This window comes from Syngnathus typhle, linkage group LG18 (genome assembly GCF_033458585.1).
Source record: "Syngnathus typhle isolate RoL2023-S1 ecotype Sweden linkage group LG18, RoL_Styp_1.0, whole genome shotgun sequence".
Lineage (NCBI taxonomy): Eukaryota > Metazoa > Chordata > Actinopteri > Syngnathiformes > Syngnathidae > Syngnathus > Syngnathus typhle.
Window position 1 is genome coordinate 8,201,696 of NC_083755.1, and position 18,936 is coordinate 8,220,631.

Sequence of the window (18,936 nt, forward strand, 5' to 3'; positions counted from 1 at the left end):
AGCTGGTGGCACAAAAGGATATGGACCCAAACCCCATGGTGACAGCCTATTAATATAAACCCTAAAGCGCTTCTTGGTATTACAATAAATATAAACCACTTTATTCAGGATATGGAGCAGGAGGATTCGGACCTCAGGGCCATAAAGCCGTTGGACCGGCGACACCTGGGCAAGGTTAGGTGCTCTCCCTGCATGGTGATATCTTGGATGACTTGATGGATTTATATTTACAGGTCTTGGTGGTTCTGCTGGCATAGCAAACCAACCAGCGAAACCACCAAATTCTGGTAAGATCCGTCAACTTTCTGGCTGACATATTAGCCTAAATAGCATGCTAGGACAAACACTTTTTTTTTAAACAGGATTTGGCCAGATTCCATATGGTAAAGGGCCAAAGATACCAGGTGCCCCAAAAGGTCAAGGTGACGCGCTGCCTCCGCCTGAGCCCACCAGTGGCCGGCTTGTAATGGTCACCCAAGACCAGTACCAGAAGCTGCCCTCGCCTGTGCCACAAGGAAAAAATTACATTCAGCCGCAGGTTATGCCGAGACATGCGCCTATTTTCCCTCAAGGCAAAGAGCCCAAGTTTGGGCCCGAATCTTCTTCTGGCTCAGCGCACATGAAACCACTGGACAAAGGTTTGAAGCCTTACGAAGCTGGACCGGCAGGAGGTAGACCTGTAGGCAAGTACCAGGATGTCCCACGTCTTACTTTAGCCAAAATCAAGTCATTACTTGGGTTAAGGGTGTCAAACAGTCTCGCTGAGGGCTTAGCAGAACGTTGACAAGATGTATGGCCTCTAGGTTATGTGTTTGGCGGCGATCTGCTCACGCAAAAAAGTCCCGAGGCCCACGATGATGCATTTGGGGTGGGCGTCGACGGTGAGGGTTACGCTGCGGCGGGTTCAAAGAACGTCATCCATCCCCAGCAAAAGCCTCGAGTAGACCTGAAGGTGGAGCAAGTCCAACGTCTGGAGACTGAGGAAGCAACTGACAGGCGGATGGTCAAAGGTGTCAAACTTTCAGGGGTGCACTGGTTCACTAACTGAATCCTGAATTCAATACTGCATGTTTGAATGGCCAAATATTATTTTGCTGGTTCTGAGGTTAAATGGGTTTTTAGTTGGAGTTAGTGAGAAATTACAATTTGCTTGCCGACGTCAATGTGCCAATAAACCTGTATAACATTTTGATTTAGGATTGAGATGCCTGACATGATACTTGGAATGTGCTCGCTGCATGGTCTGCAATGTCAAATAATTCACTTGCATCCAGAAATCACATGTTAGAAAAACAAATAAATACGCACTAACTTTGAAATTTATCCTGAATTTTAGAGAATGGAGGAGGACTTCCAATATCCAAGGGCCAAGGAGCCAAATCTGGAAAACCTGGTAAACTTCTCATTTGTTTGGAAAATGTAATTTTTTTTAAACATCTTTTATTTACTATTGTAATATAATTGCTGTTTTTTTTTTTTGTAGACTGTGGCCCAGGAGGTCCAAATGGACAGTGGATGAAAATACCAAGACCAGGTGAAAATTATAATTCAAGATGTCCAGTTTTATCCTTGTCATGTGATTTACTAAGCATTTGTAGGTTAAATGTTTTGTCTTTTGAATAATCACAAAAGTTAGTAAATAGGACTCATTTGCATTTAGCGTCTGAGTAGTTCTTTTTTGTCCTGAACCTATAAAGCAGGAGCAGCAGGGACCAACACCAAAGGTACTTTGTGGATTTTGTTTTTTAATATATTCATATATAAAAGTAAAATGTAACTTTCCTCATCATAGTTTCTATTTACCAGGTTACGGCGCAGGAGCAGGTGTTCCCAACCGATTTGGCATCAAACCTGGTAAATCACATTTATGTCACTCGACTTTTAAAAACATTAAAATGACGAATCTATGCATTGAAAGGTTATGCTAACAATGGATATGGAGGCTTTGGATATCCCAGCGCAGGCCAACAACCAAGTGAGTACTCCAGTCAGTCCCTCACCCCTCCCAAAAAAAAAATTCCATTTTTTTATACGTTTCCTCAGTTTACAGACCAGAAGCCAACCTTGGAGGAGCTGGCTATGTCAAGGGAAACGCTTACCCAGGTCAATATTTGGAATTTTATATTTGTAACTAAAATACGTGCAATGTCAATAAACATGAAATCTTTATTTATAGGAAATGCAGGTCCTGGTGAACATTCTCAAGCAGGTAAAGTTGATGCATTAAACGACCTCGTCAAAGTAGTGTGTTGACAATACAGATTCCCCCCCCCCCCCCCCCCCAGGTTATCCAAATGGCGAGGTTGCTGGTGTCCAGCCTAACTATGCTAGTATGTAACTTAATCAGCTTTGGAAAGCTAATGAGGATGAGTTTCATCACAAAATAGATGTATAATATGGTTTGAACTTTTTTAGATCTTGGCCACAGTGTTCCAACAAGCGATGCAAAATCAGGTGTGATCAATTGGACTCTATTCTTGAGAATTTCAAAGTGAGATTTTTTTGTTTTGTTTTAAATTTCTGCCGAATTTGCAGGTGGTGGGGTGCAAGTGCCTTACAACGGCCCCCCAGCTGGGGTAGATGGTAAGACTCCGCACCTCAATTGTGAGGTTAAATTTGATTAGGCTGACTTTTTTTTTTTTTCCTGCAGGTTCAAATCAGCCTGAGCCACAACCAGTTGGCCTCGGTCCTAATGGAAAACAAGGCCCGGTGTACGGTGGTACGTCAAATCTTATGTGTAGGTCAGACAGGAAAAAAGAAAACATTGTGACGGCGGCACCATTTTGTCCCACCCGCGTCAGGAATGGAGGGCTTGCCTTACGGGGGTCAGGCTGGGATGGGGCCTGAGAAAGCCAACGCCAAGTTTGGTAAGTTTTTGGTCATTCCAAATTTCTTTTTAAAATGCTTTGGCGAATTGTAATGTCTTCTTTTGATCATCCAGGCATTGGTGGCTTGCAGTTCGGTGGAAACCCTCAAACATTAAATAATGGCGGAGGTTAGTATGGTATGCCTGAATTTCTTGAGCTAGATGAGTTGGAAATGCTCAACCAAGCCTTTCTTCTCAGGATACGGCGGCATTGGCCATCTTCTAGGTCTCGGCAATAATGGACACATGGCTGGCAAATATGGTGAGTCAAGTTTGGGCACACGGAAATGTCTTGTTTTGGTCCTGATGGCCATTCCTTCTGCAGGTTATGGAAGAATGCCCCACGATGTTCAACCTGTTGGCTTTGCCCCTCAGCTCCAGTCTCCTGGTGCCGGACAATATGGTGAATTTTTTGCAGGAAATAAAGCAATAAAGTTGACATTTATTACTTGTATTTATTTTCCCCACAGGGCCCGCGGGCTTACCATATCAGTCAGGTCCTCTCGGATTTGGACCAAATGTGAACTATGGTGAGGTCCTTCAAATAGAACTTTTGGGGAGGGTTGTTTTTGTTTGAACATGTTTTTATGTGATTGCTAAGGTGGTGGTGACGTGTTTGTTGGACCACAAGGTCACGGTGGAAAAGGGAAGCCTGCTGGGAAACATGGTTTGTTTGCTCTCCCAGAGGAAAAAATAGTGTAGAATTTGATTAATTTTGTTCTTTTAGCAGATAATTTGGCACACCACCAAGGCCAGCCTCTCCAATCGGCATCGGACGGCCGATCAGGTAGAGAAGTTGGAAGGCAAACTTGAAATGTAACTGATAGTATTTCTTTTGACAGGTTCACCTTATGACTCCCAGCCAGCTCCAGCTGAGAACACCAACGGTATGTCCTCCTTGAAGGAAACGGGTGTTCCCTGTTAACTTTTTGTATTTTATTTTAGAAAATATGGGTTACATAAGTGGAACCAAACTGCAGCCCGAAGGTAACATACATTTCCAAGTTTCCATATTTCATGTTAAACAAAAACAGAAAAGCTTCATTTTCTCTGCACAGTGATTTCGCTCCCCGCCGCACCCAGTCCCTTGCCGCTGGACTCCGGGCGAGCGGACGACCTCTCCTCCGACCTGGCGGGCGCCGGCGGCCTGGCGTTCAACCCTGACGCCGGCCGAGACCCGGAGCAGCCGGACGACCCGGAGCAGATGCCGCGGCAGCTTCACATCCAGCAGCAGCTCAAGTTGCATTTTCACCCTCAAGGCAAGATGCACAAATTGAATTTGAAAAGAAAAAAAAAAACCCTTCAACTTATGTGCCATTTTGTCTTCAGGACCAAAGAATGCTAAATACGACTTGAACGGCTTCTTTGGGAACAGTGGCTACTAAGGTAAGAAGTGATTTAGCAATCTAAAAATCGAAAAGGATTAATCGGTCTTCTTCCACACAGGTGGACACTGCTGTCATCTCCTTTATTCCCATGTGTCATTGTAAGATAGTTGTCGTCCATTAGAGCTTATTTACGTAACCTTTTAGATATCGACTTGCCATCTTATCTGTGTATTATATGTATGTAAAAAAAAAAAAAAAAAGCTCATCTTTCTATCCTGCACTTCTGTGGTCACTGGTCACCATACATGCAAACAAATAATGGGACCTTGTTAGTGTTTTTGAATTGAATCACTTTTGCCTTTCTATAGAAAAACAAAATGCTAAGTTATTTTGCATGGTTTTATTTTACTACTTATGGAAAGAATGTGGTGTTATTGTACAGTATTTGCGTGATTAAAATTCAAGACCTATTCCAGCTTTTGTGTGTGCGCTCTGCAATTTGTAACAAGGCAAGTTCGGCTAGCATCAAGGCAAATCCATATTGCGTTTTGAAATCAAATTAAAAAGTGGCATAACTGGAAAGGTATAACTAATGTTGGTGCTATTTTGTCCTTTGTTCAAATATAACATTGTCATTTTTTGTCATTTCGATTTATGTTCACGTAAAATATAAATACCATCTGCGTCCGTTCAGTATCCAATGATCTATTTCCAACGAGGTGCGTTGGACCTATTTGCTAAAGCGGGGCGGCCGCAAACGGGCGCTCCTTTTCAGTGAGGATTAGCGCAGCTTTATCCTTAAGAAGAATAAAGAAGCGTGTGCTGATTGGCTCCGACCGCCAGCGAGCGTGCATCTCCAACCTTCCGAGTGTCCCGCCGTCCTGCCACCTGAGCTGAACCATGGCTTGCAGAGTGCCACGGCCAGGCCTAGCGTAGGATGCCGGGCGTCCGGGCAAAGGGTCAGGATGGTTCACCCGGGGCCGCGGCTGTTGGACTTCACCAAAACTCCGTCGCACCTGCAGTTCAACAAATACGTGCTGACCGGCTACCGGCCCGTGTCCAGTGCTCACGAGTGCGTACGGAGTCTTTTTTACATGCACAATGAGCTGGGCAACATCTACAGTCATGGTGAGTGACTTTTTGTTACTTCTGTTAGCTGCAGGTTCTTGCAGGTGGCGTGGTGCAAACTTGCAGATGTCTGCTGTACTCTCACTTGTTGCTAGTTTTCAAAGATGACTGGACAGCAGCGTGTAATGAGGATATGGGATTAGCTGTAATCTGTCCCGGGAATCCCTGGCCTGGAAATATCCCGCCGCTAACTGGGTCTTTATCAGATGAGTGTGGAAATGCGTTCAGGTGGCTCAAGTGCCCGGTCAAGTTGAAGTATCGTTGCACACTCTATTTTCTCCTAACCTCAATCAGGTTCTTCATGGGTCAAGTGCTTTTTTTTTTTTTTTTCTTCTCAGGCATCCCCTTCTTCCTGTTCCTGGTGCTGCTTCCCTTCAGCATCCCCTGGAGAGAGGTGGACAACGTGTGGATCGGCGTGGTCCACTACCTGGCCTGCCTCAGCCCCACGGTGGGCTCGGTGCTCTACCACGTGTTCATGAACCACGTGGGAGGGGAGCACGTGTACGACACCCTTCTCTCGCTGGACATGTTCGGCGTGTGCTTGGTCAACACGCTAGGTGGGTCTTCTTGTTGGACCTCCATTGAAGAAAATAAGCTACAAACCAAATGCAAATAAACACAATGAAAACTACAAAGCTAGCACCTCACGCTCGTGTTTGCCACCAGGCGCACTTCCCATCATCCACATCACGCTGCTTTGCTTCCCGACGGTGCAGCAGGCCGCCTTGCTGGCCTACATCTTCTTGTCGGCCTACTGCATCTACTGCGCCACCACGGCTCGCACCAACGTCCTGCGCCTGCGGGCCTTCGTATGGCAAGCAGTGTTCCGCTTCAGCCTCTTCCTGTTTCGCGTGTACGGCAGCGGGGCGGGCAGCCCAAACTCACTGCGCCTTTTCCTCATCATGGACTCTCTGGCCGTGCTGGGGGGGCTGGTGAACGTGGTCCAGGTCCCCGAGCGCTTCGTCCCGGGCCTTTTTGACAACTGGGGTAACAGTCACCAGATCATGCATGTCATGGTTATCTGCTCCATCATTTATCTCCACTGGGGCACGTTGGAAGATCTGACCTGGGTCAGGAACTACCAGTGTCCTGCAGAGTGACCCCATAAATGATTGCGCAACACTTTTCAGAGGAGTTTGACCTTTTAATAATCACATTTGGATTACTCATCCATTAACAGGCAAGCTATTCATTAAATCTGCAGAAACCTGTAGTGCATGTTGTGATCTAGATCTTCAGGAGGTTAACCTTGGCCTAGGTCCAAAGTGATCCCTGAAGAAAATGGAAGTGTAAAAAGAAGCACTTTAGCCCAAAAGGTGATCTTGCTGTTTAACCTCTATCACAACTGGGCAGTGGAATTCACATGGGGGAAAAAAAACCAAAAAAACATCCTGCTTACTTGATTTGTACAGTAGCCGTAAAAAAAAGTTATTTTTAAACATGGCATAATAAAGTATATATTTTTGCATCTTATTTGTGTCCGTTTTCTTCGAGGAGGAGAGATGGAAAACTATGAAGTGACACGGGTTGCGCTGTTTTTATTTATTTTTTATTAATCAGCTGTATTTTCATATTCAGTCATCATCTGAGCTGCTGTCCTCTTCGCCCTCGGAAACTTCGGCGATGGGAAAGCGCAAGATGGCCACCACTCCGCTCAGTTGGGTCAATTCTAAACAAACAGGTAAAATGACTGGGGCTTTGAGCTGCGTTGAAAAATGTCTTCAGCTTCAACTTACGTTCACCGGAGACATGAAGGCTTGAGAATATCCTGACATTGCCTCCGCTGTCTTTCACTTTGTCCACAAGGCGAACGTAGCGTGCCCTCGTAGCCACGTCCTGATGCCTGCACAGCCAAACAATTTACATTGGTGAGTAAATAGTTTGTATTTTGGTGTGGAGACAAGGTTGAGAAACACCTCTTACCTGAAGAGCTTATCACTGATGAGTAAAGTGTCGACGGCGAGGGCTTCTGCGGCCCTTTCCACGTGAGCGACTCTATGAGCAAGCGCGGCGATGTGAATTCATCACAAAAGCGTTCAAAAGCAATCAATGCTCACCCATAAAAAGCTCGGTCAGGCTCATGTTGGAGCATCTTGTAAAAGTCCTCCAGGGCTTTCACCTCTCCGGCAGCCTGGAATTTGAAATATTGCATTAAAGTCAACAAAAGCCAAATAATAGAAAGAGAGGAATGTCACCTTGGTATCTGACAGCCTGTTTGTCACTGTGGGGTCTGAAAGGATTTCTGCAAGACAAGAAGCAGGAGGTTATGCTATGCCTTGGCCACACGAGGGCGGTATAATACACTATATTTTTATTTACAACAATTAATGACTATTTTATGTCAAACCTGCTTCTGATATATATGTAAAAAGCGATCCATTTGTACCTTTGAGGGAGTACTTGTGACCAGATGACGAATGGACCATCATGAACTTGGGTCGGTTCTCCAGCAGAATCTTGTTGTCCTGTCGCACGGCCTCTTTAAAAAGGTACGTCATGAACTGGTCCTTCACGAAACCCGGACTAGCCACCAGGATGCATTTCACCACTGAGGAACAAGCAAGTGAGTTAACATGACAACAGCACAATGCAAACTACTCACAATTTTGGGATAAACCTAAAATGAACTGAAGATTTGTTGAGTCTTACCATCAAAGTGAACGTGGCGAAGTATGGCCTGCATGACTGCTTCATAGAACCTTTCCAAAGCCTGTGAGGAGATGCCAAGCAAGCTCACATACGTCCATGCGACTGCGCGCATGAAACAACTCGCAGTACGGACGCACCTTTTCGTGCTGGGTGCAGCTCCCCCTCCGCTTGCGAGGAATGGTGAGCTCCACTTTGGCCCGCAGAAGCGTCATGGCGGGGGTCACCAGCACCAGGTTGGCTAAGCCCTCCTGCATCACCACGGCGGCCACGTCCGCCTTCTGCGTGGCGTCGCAGGCCTCGTCTGCAACGCACGGCCGTGAATGTATCAGTCACATTTTTTTAAAGTTGCTGATTGTTTGCCGCTTACCGATTCTGGCCAACACAACGCTGTCCCAGCTCTTTTTAGCAAGCGTGAACTTCCTGTTGAGCTCCAGCTCAATAGTGTGGTACGCCCCCATCTGATGAGTAAACGCAACATTAGGCAAAACATTTATGGATAATAAATAACAAATAAAATAAATGCTGACCTTGACATACTGGTTCTCCTCAAGATTGGTGCCCTTGACTCTCAGCTGGCATGCCTGAGTGTCAAAGTCAATGGTCTCCACGCATAACGTCAAAGTTGTCCTAACTCTGGAGCTGCCCACACTTCCTGTGGTGGATTCTGTCTGTACTTTTCTGCAAGGTCAGAAAAAAAAAAGTCAGTATTATATCAGACATATTGCATGCAACATAGGGCTACCTTATAGTGGACGCTCTCAAACTGTCCCCCTGTTGCAGCAGGTTGTAGGTGTGCCACATGTCCTCTGCTTCTTCTGGCATCAGAGTCACCTGACTGCAAAAGTGCATGGCCGATCACTGATGGTGATGTCACTTAACACGTCACTCACACTAGCGAGGTTTTCCCTCATGTCAACAAATACTTTATTAGCATCACTGCAGTATGATTTGGAGTACAGTTTAGTTTACATCCAAGCTGGCAAGCCTGATTTTATGCATGCGCTTCCCTCTTCGTGGGTGTCTTATTTTCGTCACCTAAAGTCAACAAACGTGCTGGCACGTGGGCACCAGCTGTGAAAATACAGTAGACTCGCATGCAGGACTAGCTGCGGTAGCTAGCTACCTTAGCTCGCCAGCCGGACAGCTCACTTACCCGGCGTTATCTTTTTCAATATCTCTATGGAGCAGCTTCATGATCGCTGATGTTCTACGCAGTTTTCAAAAGAAAATTCACGAAGATTTATCAGCGTCTGGCTTCATGATGATCTTAATACTTGCTGTCAGTTTGAAAATGAATTAACTTCGGACAGGAAAAGAAACACAAAATGAACAGTGGTAGCGTCCATGAGTGACGTCATCGCCTCACCGTGAATGAAAAAAAAAAAAAAAAACGAATGGGCGGTGACTTTAGCGTAAAGATCCGCTGTTGAGCGCAAAGTCGTACGTCAATTTAATCGACATATTGGAGGTGGTTCATGACAGCTGACTAAAATAAAAGCTAGCTGCATATAGTCTGAATGAAGGGTCATCAATCTTTTTAATAGCGAGCTACGTTTTGGGTACTGATTAATGTGAAGGGTTTATTGGTTTATTGGTTTACTGGATGTGGCAGCACATCCAATATGGCTCCCGTAGCCGTCCTTTTATACGGCACAACAAACAAAAAAAGACCTAAAAATATAGTTGCTTAAATGTTACATTGTCCGTGTACGACATAATAATGTTAATTCGATCAATAAATTATTGATTTGTATAGCGCAAAATGCTGAGAGACACAGAACAACCGACATTCCAAAGAACATTGAATTCCACTATTCCCGCCTCCTGGCCAAACGGACCAATAAGAGCCTGACATCTTGTTCCGCCATTTCCGCCCAACCTTTCAACATAGCGCTCATTCAGTCATTTTTTTTGTCGATGGCATGGTGCTAAGCAGCCACGGCAGAAACAACTCAATTCATCACAATTCCATTTGAATTTGGATATCAAATGGGAAATAGTTGACTCGGCGCAGTTTTCGACGTGAATGTCTGCTATTTCGTACCGAGCGGCGCTGTTTGGGTAGCCCATTCTTCCCCAAGGTTAGCTAGCTGGCTAACGATAGCCGATTAAACGCTATCGCTAAATAAGTTGAGCCGGAAAAAAAAACACAGTCTCTCAGGACCCTACTATCACTACCACTAACTCCCTTAAAGTTTTTTTTTTTTTTTTTTTAATTTGAGTAGAAAGATATCATGGCGGAGGCCGACAAATTGAACATTGATTCCATCATTCAGCGTCTGCTGGAAGGTAAGACTTCGATGATTTCCACTGAGGTAGCCATTTTAGCTAAGTTTACTAACCTAAACAACGACGGAGTATTTGTGTAAATTGTTACTGTTTTAACTGTTCTTTACTGTCACTAATCATATTGACGAATTAACGCACAGTTTACCGCTTTTCACTTAACCCAAACCCTTTTCCCGTTTGTCGAGTAGCTTTTAGAAAAAAAGAAAAGACGGTCATGGAATGCTCTATTCTGATCATAAATCTGTCCTTGAAATTCATATATAAATACTTCAAATAACATTCGTTTAAATACCTTCCTCGTGCTAGTAAACCACGACGCAAACAACTCGCGTAATCACTTGAGTACAACTAATTATTAGCGTTTTTCTGGGGTCCTGCCCCACTTAACATTTCACTAAATGTATTTGATCTGTTCCAGAAGCCCCCCCTCTCAAATAAAAAAAATATAAAACGTCCAAAAGTGCCACTGTGACCATTATGATTCTGAATTATTGTGCTATAAAAACGTTTGAGAGGCTTTTTACACACCGCACTAGTTGAGTTTGACGATGAGCCAAAAGTCATTTTTTACAGCCCAGTCCCACCCATAAAACGTTTGAGTCCATGCCCACCAATTCAGAATCACTGCTTTGCAACACAAATTGTATTAGCCATTAATTGTTTGAAATGTTGTACTTTGTAAAATGTGTTTGTCTTTTAACATGTTTAGTCGGAGGTCTTTTGTTGATTTCTCACGCCCACTCTCTCTGTTTGCCTGGGTTGCAGTGAAAGGCTCCAGACCTGGGAAAAACGTCCAGCTGACAGAAAACGAAATCCGGGGCCTTTGCCTCAAATCCAGGGAGATCTTCCTCAGCCAGCCGATCCTGCTCGAACTCGAGGCGCCTCTCAAGATTTGTGGTCAGACTTGTCTTTGGGACTTTGAGGATGTCTGCCAAATTAGTGCTCAGTCTTGATGAAATTGTTACTAGGGTATTAAACCCCAAGTATGTGCTACGATCTATTGCAGGGGTAATTTTCTAGAGAAACCTTAAAGCACATTTTTAAAAATACTTTTAAGCAACAAACTTATCAATTGAAAAAATAATTAAACAAGGAACTGTATATTTAATGCATACTCGATCTTTGTACCAATAGGGGATGTACACGGGCAGTACTATGACCTGCTGAGGCTCTTCGAATACGGCGGCTTCCCCCCGGAGAGCAACTACCTGTTCCTGGGAGACTACGTGGACCGAGGCAAGCAGTCGCTGGAGACCATCTGCCTGTTGTTGGCGTACAAGATCAAATACCCAGAAAACTTCTTTCTGCTGAGGGGAAACCACGAGTGCGCCTCCATTAACAGGATATATGGCTTCTATGATGAGTGTGAGTCCACCCCACCCTTTTTTCTTTTATTTCATATATAGATCTATCTATAATTTTTTTTCCATTTGATCAGATTAATTTGTGAGTGTAGTTTATATTCGATTGTAACGGGCAACAACACCCAGAAACTATGCTCGGCCTCGGGGGTTCCGATGTTCTTAATTTAGAACAAGTGTTGTTGCAAAAGCGAGTTGCCTTGGTCGTGCATGAACAAAGAAGACATTTTCTTCTGAAAAGCCTCAAAGTTTGTTCTCAGCTGTTAGTGTGTGGTTAGCAGCATTGGTACACTGCCAACCTGAAGCTACACGTGATCGAGTGATGTGAGCACATCCCATGTTTACGGTCCAGATTGCATAAAACGATTCATTAATAGTGTGGCGCAACAGACTGAACCTTGAGATATTTTATCGGCAGCCAGATAAGAGTGTTTATTGAATTTATTATGATTATTTTTTTTTTTAGGTAAGAGGCGGTACAACATAAAGCTGTGGAAGACCTTCACTGACTGTTTCAACTGTTTGCCTGTTGCCGCCATTGTTGATGAGAAGATCTTCTGTTGCCACGGAGGTACCGTCACAACAACAACAAACACGCTCACTCGCTCATCGCAGCCGGCTGTTGACTGTCAACAGCGTCATCTCCCGACCTTCAAGGCCTGGCCGGTGCCGTTGTCGTTTCATTTGACTCGCAACTGTCTAGTCTCACTGAAGCAGTTATGTCTTTGGAAATACATGGATGAAGTCAAAATGTTTGGGTCCAGGCACTCTGTTGAGATGATCATCATCCAAATGCCGGATAGCATTTTTTCATGTTGTGACTGCGCAAGATTGAAATATGAAAAAATAGTCTGCTGCAGCTCTTATCTGTCTCAACCATAAACACACACATTGCTGAATATGTAAACAGACTTCGGCGATAATCGCGAGGGTAAACACTCCCCACCGTCCGATCATGCGCTGTTCCGCCGGACAGTAAACAAAGTGTGCACAACGTGCTCGCCGGACGTCCTCATGTGCGTGTTGAGAAAATAAGGTGAACCCACAGCGCAGGTGACTCTCTTTCCGCTTTTCCGGCAGGGCTGTCTCCTGATCTGCAGTCCATGGAGCAGGTGCGAAGGGTCATGCGCCCCACCGACGTGCCCGACCAGGGCCTCCTGTGCGACCTGCTGTGGGCTGACCCCGACAAGGACGTGCTGGGCTGGGGCGAAAACGACCGCGGCGTCTCTTTCACCTTTGGCGCCGACGTGGTCACAAAGTTCCTCCACAAGCACGACATGGACCTCATCTGCCGCGCCCATCAGGTCGGCTTGGCAATAGAATTGTAACTGTGCTCGCATTCATGTCGGCACGTTTGAAAGAATTGGTCCTTAAAAAAAGGTTGACGCACCCCTGGTTTAGACTCATTGCAATCCTTCTGCCAGTAGGTGGCAGCAAAGCTTGCCTTTGACTGACCCGTCATCAGATGGTTTTAATGTTCCTCAATACTGAACCAGTCGTCTGCGTTTCAGGTCGTGGAGGACGGCTACGAGTTTTTTGCCAAGAGGCAGCTGGTCACGCTTTTTTCCGCCCCCAACTACTGCGGCGAGTTCGACAACGCCGGCGCCATGATGAGCGTAGACGAGACCCTCATGTGCTCGTTCCAGGTAAGCAAGCCGAAAGATTCCCCTTAAGAATTCTGGACGCGAAACCTCGGTTGGCCGGCAACTCGGTCAGGAAGGATATTTTCAAATCAAGTGTGAAGTGTCAGTTGAGAAGATGATGTTGGATGAGGGAAGACGGCACACCAGCAAATTAACATTTTCACAGGTAAGAATGCTGGATCACTGGAATATGTAAATCGGTGTTAACGGTCTTCTCATACTCCGTAAACGTTTGGAATCAAATATTAAGACAGCCATTTATTTATTTGTGCTCGGTGGATGACCAACCCCCTTGCTTTATTGGTTTCCTTGCCAGATTCTCAAGCCTGCGGACAAGAAGCTGTTTTACGGCGGGGGCGGCGGCATGGGCTCCGGACGTCCCGTCACCCCTCCGAGGAAAGCTAAGAAATGACAGCAATAGTTGAGTCCTTGACCTTTGCCCCCATCCCTCTCTACCTCTCTTCTCCTTTCTTTCACCAAACAGCCAGAAATCAAATCGTAACCCAGGGCTTTTTTTCCTCCCCCTCCCTTTTTTATCTGTACTTCTTAAAAACATTTAATGTTACAAATTGTCCGAGCGAGTGCGCAATCGAGCGAATGTACGCCTCCGTGTGCCGGTGAGCTTTCAAACGTCAGGCGGGTTGTATGCGTTGTGTGAGAGTATTCGAAATTTCTACTGTTCCCCCCCCCCCTCTTGCTGTCCTGCCACTCTTCCTGTGGAAAGGTTGAAACCGACGAGCGCAACTGTGCAGCGATTTGACTGAAAATTTGGCAGCGGACCCCGGCCAGTAGGTGGCGCGTGTGTCCTCGAGGGGGGGTATTTTGTTTTCCCTAGTCCCCCGTACTGTAAAATCTCCACATGTGTGTGCGTGTGAGCTCATACGCTGTCCACGCGCACACACATGCACAACTCTTCAGATTCATATGAGCCAGAGCTGTAAAAAACAAAAACATACAGTTTAGGTTTGTACAGATTTGATTACTTGAAAGAGATTTTTGTGAGTTCGTTTTGTAGTCGTTCATCAAGTTGACCAATAAAGCGAGAATCGAAGATAGAATCACGTTTGTTCACGTTTCTTTCGGAACAATTATTTCTGAACACATCTTGACGAATGAATATCGAAAGACAATATCAAATGAAGAGAATGAGTAACTCCCGGGAACAAATTGTATTACTGTATTTCTATTTATGTAGGTGGAGGGTGTGTCTCTAGAGTGTCACACATTCTATATTTATCCCCCCAAAAAAGGATCCCATTTCCTTCTTAGGTATTTGCTCGTCTCTTTGCATTCATTCATCTTGCTGTCATCGACGCCTTTTTCCAAGACGCTCTGCTCTGTCCATCACTTAGCCTTCGAAATGGACCAATAATGTTAGAGGTGACAGCAGCTAAAGAAGGCCAGGGTGATGACTATCTTAACGCCTGCAATGCCAATTAATTAGAAAAATGTAAGTGCAATCATGAATTGAAGTGCAATAACTATCGCATTCTATAAAGTCCATGTGAGCATCGCAGAAAATAAAACTAAATGGCAATAAAAATAAGACACAAAATAATAGTATTGCATTTTATATATTAACGTGTTGGCCTGGACTGAGCCGTGGTCAATCGGTCATCTAAGTTGAAGAACAATCTATTTTCTATCCCGCTGACAGCTCATTGGATTTCATTAGACGGGCCATGTGTACCTAATGGAGTGTCCAGTGACTGTTAACCACCCTGGCCTCCGCAACAGGTCGTAATACTGTACACGCGTCCTGGTATGCGCTCCATCGAGCGGCCTTCCTGGTTTTACGAGCGGTATCGCGAAACTGGAGAGGGATTTTGTTTACGCTCATGCAATCCCACAGGCTGTCCGCAACTAGATATTTCTATTCTAAATATAATGCGACACACGCGTAGAATGAAATGTAATGGTTAAAAAAGACAGCGGTGGGGAGCCTATTGAAAATGTATGCCATGAAATCAAACAAATGTCAGTGCTGGGAAGAGTAAGTATATCAGTACTTGAGTATTTTTATACTGTATGATGTTTTACAGCGATTTATTTTTCTGTCATTATGCTATTCAACAAAGCTGTGGTAAATAACTCAAAACAGTTATCAAAAAAGAGGGAAAGTGTTTTGTTCATAAATGTTTTTTTTCCAATTGGGCCAAGTTCTTAAAACGTCTTATACAGTGGTGTCTTGAGGTATGAAAACAGTACATTAGCATCATGCTAACACAAAAGGAAAACTCAATAGATAATTGAATGAAAAGCATCAGGTCACCTGTGACCATCGTGAGGATGAACGGTCTAGGAAAAAAAAAATCAAACGCTAATTCCTTTTCAATTTGTTTTGCTGTTCAAGTTGCTTTTGATCAGTCTGGCTTTCCTGCCATCTCCCCAGCGTCTTCTATATTGGAGCCTTAAGTGTAAGGAATGGTGCGAACAACCTAGGGGGACCCCAGGGGCCCAATCTGGTAGCCTCAATATTGCAAACATTACATTCTGAACTCCCATTAGGAATGGGAATCAAAAACAGCTTGCTATTGAGAACTGTTCATTCATTTGGTTCCTAGGAGTACTTTATTGAGATTACTTTTAGTGCACCTGTAATGACATTATTGCATTCTAGGTTCATCTTGCAGCGTCACCTGCAATCCTATTATTCCGAATCAGTTTTCTCCTAAATGATGTCCCACCTGTATTAATAATTAAAAAGTGTGTAAAGCTGCCGTGGTGCCATGCCCAGCAGCACAGTGTCACCTGCTCTATTTTTATCTGCAGAGGAATCCTGGATTCACAGACTCAGCTGCCACTTCTATTATTACTATTAGCTAATGCTGTCAAACGTACCCGGCTAACACGGACGCTGTCGCTCCTTTATCCGTTGCCTCATTGCCCGCTACTAATTATATCCTCGCTGCCAATAGCTCTCGTGTCTTTCAATTCAGTGTTTCCCCGAGCCAACTTTGCCGCTCCGTTTCGTTAGTCAGTGAATCCTTGCTCGACAAGCTGTCAAACACCGATGCGCAATGTCAACACTTACAAGCAGTACGAAGCAGAAGCTAACGTATGCACTAACCGCAGCTCGCTATGGAACTCCATACTTGTCGTATTCCCCTAAATTGAGATGTGTGATCTCCTCTTCTAGTCCAACTCAAATGTGTAATAGATTTGGAGTGAGGTTATGTAGGCCAGTGATCTCAAGTTCCTCCACAGCATGCCTTTATGGACCTTGCTCGACATAGTGGGAACATTTGGTTCCCACTAGGTAATTTAGTTACTAGCACGCCGAAAAGTGGAAGCACGTTACCGGCTGCTTTCTCGACCTCTTAGTATGTCCCCTCAGCATCTGATCGTGTCTCTTTGTCCCTTCTGATTTGCTTGCGCAACTCAGCAGAGATGCTCTCGGGTTGCGTAACCGCCCCCCCCGCCCCGTCCCCCCCGCTAACCACCCTCACTACTTAATACTTACACGGATAGTGTTCACAAATGATGGAAAGGCTGGGAGGGTTCGGCGTTAAGATGGCACACGGTAATCCCTCAGACCTGGCGAGATGTCCTGGCATGTTGCCGCCCCACGGCTGTCCCAGCTTGCACCGTGTAGCGGCTCGAAGATGGGAGGGGGTCGGAGAAGGGGGGTGTAGGGAAACACTATCCTTCTGGGATATTGAGTTAAATGTCACTGCGCCGCCCTGAGGGAGACACTGACAGGCCGATCCCAATCGCAGCCCCCCCAAAATCTCAGAGGTCAGAACGCTTGTACAACAGCTGAAGAGCAACCGGCAAAGTTCTGGGCCGGACACGGGTGGAGAAAAGGCCTCGAATTGTTAGCAAAATGCATCGGAAATAATAGAATCTTGCACGTTTGTTTATGATTAAACGATCTATCTTTTCTATCTGTGCATAGTCCTAACAAAGTTAGCATTGTAAAGGTAGAACAAAGTGATTTTGTGATCAACTGAAAACGTATATATACTCCCATAAAGTCCAGTCGTCATCTTTCTATGATTGGTTAATAGTGTCATGTAGTGTAAGCGGGCGTTTATTGATGCGGCAACAAATGACAGGCGGCGTTTTTTTCAACCGATAAAGCGTCAATAGCGCACATAGCTTGAATAACATGTCAAAATAAGCCCGGTGTAGAATTCAAGGCTGCACGAAGAGGCTTTATCAGTCCTGAAAGACGACATCACCCCTTCACGTAATCATTTACCACTCACTGAGGTATGAAATGAAATGGTTAAAAAAAAAAAAAAAAAAATCCTCAACTACAACTCGTGCATTTTAACTTCACCGATCAGTCTTGTATTATTTGTGAATATATTGTCCGTCCTTTCAAATACATGCTTGACTTGTATGTCCGATTTGATCTCAAAACCTGTCTTCCAATTCTTGATTTGTTCCCACATAATTGCAGCTTGATGGATTGGAGGATTGGATGATGGTGGACAAAAAAGGGGGCGCTGGAGCAGTGTGACTGACATGTTGACTTCTAGTGCCAGCTTGAAGACGCCCCCTCCCTCCCTCCCCAAGCCTCCCCCCCACGCTCGCCTGTTTATGGCACTTTAGTGCTGTTTAAACAAATAGTAAATCAACTTTTCATCTGCTTTTCCCTCCACCAGTGTGATTGGGTCACTTAACTGCTTTACACCTGCCCAGCAGTCTCCATCCATCCACCCATCTACCCAGTTAGTTACCTATTTATCTAAAATAATTTAATAATTTTATGATTAGCACAGTAAAAGCCCGTTTTCTATCCAACTCATGATCTCATTGAGTTTTGCAGGTGTGCCTAATGATGTGACTCTGCCTCAAGAGGCCATTGTGAGTCGTAGTCTGAGAGCAGCTGAGACTCTTTGCTGCTCGCAACAGGAAAAAAAGAAAAAAAGTGGAATATAATTTGATCCCCTTCATCTATCCCTCAGTGCGTCTTCTTGGCGGTGCGATTATGTCGGTTGCCAGCTTTGCCCTCGACATTCCTGCTCCCATTCCGCCTCTGCCTGTTCACTTTCTTCTCTTCTGTTCGTATATAGCGACAGGATAGTTTTAAATTTGCACACGAACGAACGATTCGCTTTCTAATACTCTTCCACTAGGTGGCAGAAGGTACAGTTTACCTGTGCGTCCACCTCTTGCTGTTCATACTACTGAGCCCAACTTAATAGGCCCAGGAAAAGTATTGGCCCATTCCAAAATGCTAATAGTTGCACCAAGGCCACCAGCCCTAATCATTTTTCGGGTTTGGCCAACTTTCCCCCAAAGTTCCTTAGCAAAGACCAGGATTGAGCAGCACTAAAAAGTTCACCTGCAAAGGTTAAAGTGCATTTTAGGTTAATCCTGAAATATTAAATGACAAATCTGCACCTTACGAAACATCCCCAGGTTTTGTTCTTAACGCGTCTCCAACCTCCCGCAACTTCCTCAGCACAAACCAGTTGAGCTGTCATTCAATGAAAGCCCCTACCCCGCCCGACTGCATGATCCCCTCCGTCGCTCTCTCACCTTCTCTCTTCGTCTTATTCCACTGACCATGCATGTTCCAAAAACAGATCCCATTTTCATCTGCGGTGACACCCGCCCCCCTCCGACCCACCGCTGCCGCTTCACCTCCTTTCCCAAAATCCAAGCCTCCTTGTACCCCCTGGTTCCTGTCTCACCTCCTCATCGCTCCACCTCACGCC

The 18,936-nt window shown here is 45.1% G+C and overlaps 4 protein-coding genes and 2 long non-coding RNA genes across 9 annotated transcripts; 4 read left to right on the forward strand and 2 right to left on the reverse strand.

Moving 5' to 3' along the window:
• The first annotated feature begins 1,321 nt into the window (after window positions 1-1,321).
• Window positions 1,322-3,000, forward strand: cmn (calymmin). Its single transcript, XM_061264962.1, has 13 exons — window positions 1,322-1,393; window positions 1,484-1,534; window positions 1,698-1,724; window positions 1,807-1,854; window positions 1,919-1,975; window positions 2,044-2,103; window positions 2,177-2,209; window positions 2,286-2,330; window positions 2,416-2,454; window positions 2,536-2,583; window positions 2,651-2,719; window positions 2,802-2,867; window positions 2,942-3,000. Exons 2-13 carry the CDS (start codon window positions 1,516-1,518, stop codon window positions 2,998-3,000), a joined length of 570 nt encoding a protein of 189 aa, XP_061120946.1. The 5' UTR covers window positions 1,322-1,393; window positions 1,484-1,515.
• Window positions 3,001-3,207: 207 nt separating this feature from the next.
• LOC133142996 (uncharacterized) lies at window positions 3,208-3,636 on the forward strand. Its single transcript, XR_009710336.1, has 3 exons — window positions 3,208-3,269; window positions 3,337-3,396; window positions 3,468-3,636. It is a non-coding gene; the product is annotated as an uncharacterized LOC133142996 (long non-coding RNA).
• Window positions 3,637-5,159: 1,523 nt separating this feature from the next.
• On the forward strand, window positions 5,160-6,422 carry LOC133142995 (progestin and adipoQ receptor family member 4-like). 3 transcript variants are annotated; one of them, XM_061264706.1, is made up of 3 exons: window positions 5,160-5,326; window positions 5,764-5,879; window positions 5,989-6,422. In XM_061264706.1, the coding sequence occupies exons 1-3, from the start codon at window positions 5,160-5,162 to the stop codon at window positions 6,420-6,422; spliced, it is 717 nt and encodes a 238-aa protein (XP_061120690.1). The 3 variants fall into 3 exon arrangements, with proteins under 3 accessions (XP_061120690.1, XP_061120689.1, XP_061120691.1); XM_061264705.1 differs by having other exon boundaries at window positions 5,160-5,322; window positions 5,661-5,879; XM_061264707.1 differs by lacking the exon at window positions 5,764-5,879 and having other exon boundaries at window positions 5,160-5,322.
• A 427-nt stretch (window positions 6,423-6,849) lies between these two features.
• On the reverse strand, window positions 6,850-9,348 carry pelo (pelota mRNA surveillance and ribosome rescue factor). Its single transcript, XM_061264162.1, has 12 exons — window positions 9,125-9,348; window positions 8,714-8,806; window positions 8,499-8,649; window positions 8,339-8,429; window positions 8,109-8,272; window positions 7,972-8,032; window positions 7,709-7,870; window positions 7,518-7,564; window positions 7,380-7,453; window positions 7,246-7,317; window positions 7,059-7,165; window positions 6,850-6,991 (listed from the first exon to the last, which is right to left on the reverse strand). The coding sequence occupies exons 1-12, from the start codon at window positions 9,163-9,165 to the stop codon at window positions 6,897-6,899; spliced, it is 1,158 nt and encodes a 385-aa protein (XP_061120146.1). The 5' UTR covers window positions 9,166-9,348; the 3' UTR covers window positions 6,850-6,896.
• Window positions 9,349-9,838: 490 nt separating this feature from the next.
• Window positions 9,839-14,322, forward strand: ppp1cab (protein phosphatase 1, catalytic subunit, alpha isozyme b). 2 transcript variants are annotated; one of them, XM_061304421.1, is made up of 8 exons: window positions 9,839-10,052; window positions 10,197-10,260; window positions 11,026-11,157; window positions 11,395-11,625; window positions 12,088-12,192; window positions 12,702-12,925; window positions 13,133-13,267; window positions 13,581-14,322. In XM_061304421.1, exons 2-8 carry the CDS (start codon window positions 10,206-10,208, stop codon window positions 13,674-13,676), a joined length of 978 nt encoding a protein of 325 aa, XP_061160405.1. In that variant the 5' UTR covers window positions 9,839-10,052; window positions 10,197-10,205; the 3' UTR covers window positions 13,677-14,322. The 2 variants fall into 2 exon arrangements, with proteins under 2 accessions (XP_061160405.1, XP_061160404.1); XM_061304420.1 differs by having other exon boundaries at window positions 9,839-10,260.
• Window positions 14,323-16,912: 2,590 nt separating this feature from the next.
• Window positions 16,913-18,870, reverse strand: LOC133171248 (uncharacterized). The gene is made up of 2 exons (XR_009718694.1): window positions 18,758-18,870; window positions 16,913-16,959 (listed from the first exon to the last, which is right to left on the reverse strand). It is a non-coding gene; the product is annotated as an uncharacterized LOC133171248 (long non-coding RNA).
• Window positions 18,871-18,936: the final 66 nt, after the last annotated feature.

Coding starts and splice junctions, on each gene's coding strand:
- LOC133142995 (XM_061264705.1), top strand. CDS start 5,160: ATGGTTCACCCGGGGCCGCGGCTGTTGGACTTCACCAAAACTCCGTCG. Junction 5,323..5,660: donor GGGCAACATCTACAGTCATG/GTGAGTGACTTT, acceptor TTTTCTTCTCAG/GCATCCCCTTCTTCCTGTTC. Junction 5,880..5,988: donor GTGCTTGGTCAACACGCTAG/GTGGGTCTTCTT, acceptor GTTTGCCACCAG/GCGCACTTCCCATCATCCAC.
- ppp1cab (XM_061304420.1), top strand. CDS start 10,206: ATGGCGGAGGCCGACAAATTGAACATTGATTCCATCATTCAGCGTCTG. Junction 10,261..11,025: donor CATTCAGCGTCTGCTGGAAG/GTAAGACTTCGA, acceptor CCTGGGTTGCAG/TGAAAGGCTCCAGACCTGGG. Junction 12,926..13,132: donor TCATCTGCCGCGCCCATCAG/GTCGGCTTGGCA, acceptor TCTGCGTTTCAG/GTCGTGGAGGACGGCTACGA.
- cmn (XM_061264962.1), top strand. Junction 2,104..2,176: donor CAAGGGAAACGCTTACCCAG/GTCAATATTTGG, acceptor CTTTATTTATAG/GAAATGCAGGTCCTGGTGAA. Junction 2,455..2,535: donor AACAAGCGATGCAAAATCAG/GTGTGATCAATT, acceptor CCGAATTTGCAG/GTGGTGGGGTGCAAGTGCCT.
- pelo (XM_061264162.1), bottom strand. CDS start 9,165: ATGAAGCTGCTCCATAGAGATATTGAAAAAGATAACGCCGG. Junction 8,807..9,124: donor ATTGAAAAAGATAACGCCGG/GTAAGTGAGCTG, acceptor GCACTTTTGCAG/TCAGGTGACTCTGATGCCAG. Junction 6,992..7,058: donor CCTTCATGTCTCCGGTGAAC/GTAAGTTGAAGC, acceptor CTGTTTGTTTAG/AATTGACCCAACTGAGCGGA.